General features: G+C 68.7%; 1 protein-coding gene across 1 annotated transcript; it reads right to left on the reverse strand.

The window, feature by feature from the left end:
- Positions 1 to 276: 276 nt before the first annotated feature.
- LOC144488179 (F-box/LRR-repeat protein 19-like) lies at positions 277 to 6,244 on the reverse strand (the record flags this gene model as incomplete). The annotated part of the gene is given in 5 exon segments (XM_078206204.1): positions 277 to 470; positions 473 to 606; positions 1,611 to 1,829; positions 2,908 to 3,069; positions 6,081 to 6,244. Coding segments are annotated over 5 exon segments (724 nt in total), but the record flags the coding sequence as incomplete, so codon positions are not given.
- Positions 6,245 to 6,497: the final 253 nt, after the last annotated feature.

Consider the following 6,497-nt stretch of genomic DNA (forward strand, 5'->3'; position numbering starts at 1 on the left):
CTGTGGGAGGGTCGGTGCTGAGAGACGGGGATAAAAGGTAATGGCGGGAGCTCTGGGATGCATATCGCAATTTGCGAAAAACCTTCCATGCCGCCACCGTTGCGGACTCTCCGACGCCGGTGAGCTAAGAACTCCGCTTCCTACTCGTATCCCGTTTATTAACGCACCAACAGTCCACCAAGGCCACCGTTCCTCATTTAACAAGTGGTTTCAATAGAGTTTTCTTTAAAAAAAAAGGGGAGGAACGAGGTGAATCGGGCTGACGGGAAATTAAAAAAAAAATTGAAGAGGGAACGAGAGAAAATAATTCTGTTTTTTAAAAAAAAGGAAGGAGTTCGCAGCTGGGAATCTGTCACTTGCACCGAGACGCATCTCTCTCTCTCTCCACGCCTCGCTCGGGGACTCTGCGCCCCCTCCCCGTGACGTTAGCTGTTCCGCAGAATCAATTTGTCCTCTGAACATCGGAAGGAGCGGCCGGGGAGGCTTCCTCAGTGAAACGCTGGCATCCCTCCAGCGAGATCAGCTTGCAGGATCGCAGGTCGATGCGGACAAGGTTCGGGCAGCGTCGGAACAGGGGGAGGCACTGGTCTGTTAACCGGTTACAGCCTGCGGGACAGAGGGAGGGGGGGAGAAGGGGTTAGTACCGCAGAGAGGGACACACACGCACAGAGACACATGCGCGCGCACGAACACACACAGGAGGGAGGGGAGGGGCAGGAGGAGAGCCACAGGCGAGCAGGGGGGGGGAGCCGCGAGCAGGGGGGGAGCCGCGAGCAGGGGGGGGGGAGCCGCGAGCAGGGGGGGGGAGCCGCGAGCAGGGGGGGGGAGCCGCGAGCAGGGGGGGGGAGCCGCGAGCAGGGGGGGGAGCCGCGAGCAGGGGGGGGGAGCCGCGAGCAGGGGGGGGAGCCGCGAGCAGGGGGGGGGAGCCGCGAGCAGGGGGGGGAGCAGCAGGGGGGGGAGCCGCGAGCAGGGGGGGGAGCCGCGAGCAGGGGGGGGGAGCCGCGAGCAGGGGGGGGGAGCCGCGAGCAGGGGGGGGGAGCCGCGAGCAGGGGGGGGAGCCGCGAGCAGGGGGGGGGAGCCGCGAGCAGGGGGGGGGAGCCGCGAGCAGGGGGGGGGAGCCGCGAGCAGGGGGGGGGAGCCGCGAGCAGGGGGGGGGAGCCGCGAGCAGGGGGGGGAGCCGCGAGCAGGGGGGGGAGCCGCGAGCAGGGGGGGGAGCCGCGAGCAGGGGGGGGGAGCCGCGAGCAGGGGGGGGGGAGCCGCGAGCAGGGGGGGGGGGAGGCCGCGAGCAGGGGGGGGGGAGCCGCGAGCAGGGGGGGGGAGCCGCGAGCAGGGGGGGGGGGGGAGCCGCGAGCAGGGGGGGGGAGCCGCGAGCAGGGGGGGGGGGGAGCCGCGAGCAGGGGGGGGGGAGCCGCGAGCAGGGGGGGGGGGAGCCGCGAGCAGGGGGGGGAGCCGCGAGCAGGGGGGGGGGAGCCGCGAGCAGGGGGGGGGGAGCCGCGAGCAGGGGGGGGGGAGCCGCGAGCAGGGGGGGGGAGCCGCGAGCAGGGGGGGGCGTCCCAGAGCGGGGGGGCGTCCCAGAGCGGGGGGGCGTCCCAGAGCGGGGCTGGGTTTACCTGACAGGTTGATGTGGGCCAGGTTATCGCGGAGTTGGGAATTAGCAGCGGTCAGCAGGTTGACAGACTGGTCTCCGATGTGCGGGCAGTGACTCAGGTCCAGGCTGGTGAGCTGGGGGAGGTGTCGCACCAGCAATCGCAGCGAGGTGTCCATAATGTCCAATCCAGCCAGGCGGAGGTCCGTCACGTTCTGTAACCGGCCACGCGTCTCATTCTGACCTGTCCAGGGTCAGCGGGGACACAGAGGGAGAGACAGAGAGAGAGAGTCAAATGGGAGCGAGTCAGGCACAGAGTTGGCAGAGGGAAGGCTGCGGCGCTCCAAGAGAGGGGGGGGGGAATTGGGGCACTCCCAGGGAGGGGGGGGAATTGGGGCACTCCCAGGGAGGGGGGGGGGAATGGGGGCGCTCCCCAGGGAGCGGGGGGGAATGGGGCGCTCCCAGGGAGGGGGGGACTGGGACGGGGATGGGGGCGCTCCCAGAGAGGGGGGAATGGGGGCGCTCCCAGAGAGGGGGGGGGGGGGGAAATGGGGGCGCTCCCAGGGAGGGGGGGGGAATGGGGGCGCTCCCAGGGAGGGGGGGGGGGAATGGGGGCGCTCCCAGAGAGGGGGGGACGGGGACGGGGATGGGGGCGCTCCCAGAGAGGGGGGGGGGGGGGAAATGGGGGCGCTCCCAGGGAGTGGGGGGGGAGGGGAATGGGGGCGCTCCCAGAGAGGGGGGTGAGGGGTACAACGGGCTCCCAGAGAGGGGGGTGAGGGGTACAACGGGCTCCCAGAGAGGGGGGTGAGGGGTACAACGGGCTCCCAGAGAGGGGGGTGGGGGTACAGCGGGCTCCCAGAGAGGGGGTGAGGGTACAGCAGGCTCCTAGAGGGGGGTGAGGGTACAGCGGGCTCCCAGAGAGGGGGGTGAGGGTACAGCGGGCTCCCAGAGAGGGGGGTGGGGGTACAGCGGGCTCCCAGAGAGGGGGGTGGGGGTACAGCAGGCTCCCAGAGAGGGGGGTGGGGGTACAGCGGGCTCCCAGAGAGGGGGGTGGGGGGTACAGCGGGCACCCAGAGAGGGGGGTGGGGGTACAGCAGGCTCCCAGAGAGGGGGTGGGGGTACAGCGGGCTCCCAGAGAGGGGGGTGGGGGTACAGCGGGCTCCCAGAGAGGGGGGTGAGGGTACAGCGGGCTCCCAGAGAGGGGGGTGGGGGTACAGCGGGCACCCAGAGAGTGGGGTGAGGGTACAGCGGGCTCCCAGAGAGTGGGGTGGGGGTACAGCGGGCTCCCAGAGAGGGGGGTGGGGGTACAGCGGGCTCCCTACCTGGTCTGTTCTCGGACGGGGGGACACCAGCTCCCGGAGGTGTGAGTCCTTCACATCGTCCAGCCAGCGCAGGATCCAGCAGCTGGAGGGAGGAACAGCTGGCCGTGCACAGAGCGGACACCGAGGACCAGGAACAGCCCGACAGAATCAACCCCTTCAGACCTGGAGAAACGGCAAGTCCACAGCGTCAGAGACACTCCCCGGGGGAGGGGGAGGAGTTACAGCGTCAGACACTCCCCGGGGGGGAGGGGGAGGAGTTACAGCGTCAGAGACACTCCCCGGGGAGGGGGAGGAGTCACAGCGTCAGAGACACTCCCCGGGGAGGGGGAGGAGTTACAGCGTCAGAGACGCTCCCCGGGGAGGGGGAGGAGTTACAGCGTCAGAGACACTCCCCGGGGAGGGGGAGGAGTCACAGCGTCAGAGACACTCCCCGGGGAGGGGGAGGAGTTACAGCGTCAGAGACACTCCCCGGGGGGAGGGGGAGGAGTCACAGCGTCAGAGACACTCCCCGGGGGGAGGGGGAGGAGTTACAGCATCAGAGACACTCCCCGGGGGAGGGGGAGGAGTCACAGCGTCAGAGACACTCCCCGGGGAGGGGGAGGAGTTACAGTGTCAGAGACACTCCCCGGGGGAGGGGGAGGAGTCACAGCGTCAGAGACACTCCCCGGGGGGAGGGGGAGGAGTTACAGCATCAGAGACACTCCCCGGGGGAGGGGAGGAGTCACAGCGTCAGAGACACTCCCCGGGGAGGGGGAGGAGTTACAGTGTCAGAGACACTCCCCGGGGGGAGGGGGAGGAGTTACAGCGTCAGAGACACTCCCCGGGGGGGAGGGGGAGGGGTTACAGTGTCAGAGACACTCCCCGGGGGGGAGGGGGAGGGGTTACAGCGTCAGAGACACTCCCCGGGGAGGGGGAGGGAGGAGTTACAGCGTCAGAGACACTCCCCGGGGAGGGGGAGGAGTTACAGCGTCAGAGACACTCCCTGGGGGGAGGGGGAGGAGGTTACAGCGTCAGAGACACTCCCCGGGGGAGGGGGAGGAGTTACAGCATCAGAGACACTCCCCGGGGGGAGGGGGAGGAGTTACAGCGTCAGAGACACTCCCCGGGGAGGGGGAGGAGTCACAGCGTCAGAGACACTCCCCGGGGAGGGGGAGGAGTTACAGCGTCAGAGACACTCCCCGGGGGGAGGGGGAGGAGTTACAGCGTCAGAGACACTCCCCGGGGGGAGGGGGAGGAGTTACAGCGTCAGAGACGCTCCCCGGGGAGGGGGAGGAGTTACAGCGTCAGAGACACTCCCTGGGGAGGGGGAGGAGTTACAGCGTCAGAGACACTCCCCGGGGGGAGGGGGAGGAGTTACAGCGTCAGAGACACTCCCCGGGGGGAGGGGGAGGAGTTACAGCGTCAGAGACACTCCCCGGGGGGAGGCGGAGGAGTTACAGCGTCAGAGACACTCCCCGGAGGGAGGGGGAGGAGTTACAGCGTCAGAGACACTCCCCGGGGGTAGGGGAGGAGTTACAGCGTCAGAGACACTCCCCGGGGGGAGGCGGAGGAGTTACAGCGTCAGAGACACTCCCCGGGGGGAGGCGGAGGAGTTACAGCGTCAGAGACACTCCCCGGAGGGAGGGGAGGAGTTACAGCGTCAGAGACACTCCCCGGGGGTAGGGGAGGAGTTACAGCATCAGAGACACTCCCCGGGGGGAGGGGGAGGAGTTACAGCATCAGAGACACTCCCCGGGGGGAGGGGGAGGAGTTACAGCGTCAGAGACACTCCCCGGGGAGGGGGAGGAGTTACAGCGTCAGAGACACTCCCCGGGGGAGGGGGGGAGGAGTTACAGCGTCAGAGAGACTCCCCGGGGGGAGGGGGAGGAGTTACAGCGTCAGAGACACTCCCCGGGGGGAGGGGGAGGAGTTACAGCGTCAGAGACACTCCCTGGGGAGGGGGAGGAGTTACAGCGTCAGAGACACTCCCCGGGGGGAGGGGGAGGAGTTACAGCGTCAGAGACACTCCCCGGGGGGAGGGGGAGGAGTTACAGCGTCAGAGACACTCCCCGGGGGGAGGCGGAGGAGTTACAGCGTCAGAGACACTCCCGGAGGGAGGGGGAGGAGTTACAGCGTCAGAGACACTCCCCGGGGGTAGGGGAGGAGTTACAGCGTCAGAGACACTCCCCGGGGGGAGGCGGAGGAGTTACAGCGTCAGAGACACTCCCCGGGGGGAGGCGGAGGAGTTACAGCGTCAGAGACACTCCCCGGAGGGAGGGGGAGGAGTTACAGCGTCAGAGACACTCCCCGGGGGTAGGGGAGGAGTTACAGCATCAGAGACACTCCCCGGGGGGAGGGGGAGGAGTTACAGCATCAGAGACACTCCCCGGGGGGAGGGGGAGGAGTTACAGCGTCAGAGACACTCCCCGGGGAGGGGGAGGAGTTACAGCGTCAGAGACACTCCCCGGGGGAGGGGGGAGGAGTACAGCGTCAGAGAGACTCCCCGGGGGAGGGGGAGGAGTTACAGCGTCAGAGAGACTCCCCGGGGGAGGGGGGGAGGAGTTACAGCGTCAGAGAGACTCCCCGGGGGGAGGGGGAGGAGTTACAGCGTCAGAGACACTCCCCGAGGGGAGGGGGGGGGGGAGGGAGGGAGGAGTTACAGTGCCACTGCCCGCAGCCCCCCGCCCCCTCGCCACGCAGCCCCCCCCTCCCCCTAGCCCCCCCCTCCCACAGCCCCTGCCCCCCCTCTCCCCGCAGCCCCCCCTCCCCACAGCCCTGCCCCCCCTCTCCCCGCAGCCCTCCCTCCCCACAGCCCCTGCCCCCCTCCCGACAGCCCCTGCCCCCCTCCCGACACCCCTGCCCCCCTCCCGACAGCCCCTGCCCCCCCTCCCGACAGCCCCTGCCCCCCCTCCCGACAGCCCCTGCCCCCCCTCCCGACAGCCCCTGCCCCCCTCCCGACAGCCCCTGCCCCCCCTCCCGACAGCCCCTGCCCCCCTCCCGACAGCCCCTGCCCCCCCCTCCCGACAGCCCCTGCCCCCCTCCCGACAGCCCCTGCCCCCCCTCCCGACAGCCCCTGCCCCCCTCCCGACAGCCCCTGCCCCCCCTCCCGACAGCCCCTGCCCCCCCTCCCGACAGCCCCTCCCCCCCCTCCCGACAGCCCCACCGACAGCCCCTCCCCCTCTCCCCGCTTTCACCCTGCAGCCGGTTTATCAGCCACATTAGCTGCTTCTTGGAGATACTGGTCCAGCTCAGATCCAGGGTGACCGGCTGCCGTCTGATAATCCCACTCAGCATCGCTGGAGTGATCGACTTCTGGCGGCTCAGGTCAATTTTGGTCCATAAACCTCTATCACAGCACCTGGGGGAGACAGAGAGAGGGAGACAGAGAGAGAGTGAGAGACAGAGAGAGGGAGACAGAGAGAGAGAGAGAGAGGCAGACAGAGAGAGATTCAGAGAGAGAGAGAACAGAGAGAGAGTGAGAGACAGAGAGAGGGAGACAGAGGAGAGAGACAGAGAGAGACAGAGAGAGACAGAGAGAGAGGGAGACAGAGAGAGAGAGACAGAGAGAGATTCAGAGAGAGAGAGAGGGAGAGGGAGACAGAGAGGGAGAC

Source organism: Mustelus asterias, unplaced genomic scaffold (assembly GCF_964213995.1).
Source record: "Mustelus asterias unplaced genomic scaffold, sMusAst1.hap1.1 HAP1_SCAFFOLD_1355, whole genome shotgun sequence".
Classification (NCBI taxonomy): domain Eukaryota; kingdom Metazoa; phylum Chordata; class Chondrichthyes; order Carcharhiniformes; family Triakidae; genus Mustelus; species Mustelus asterias.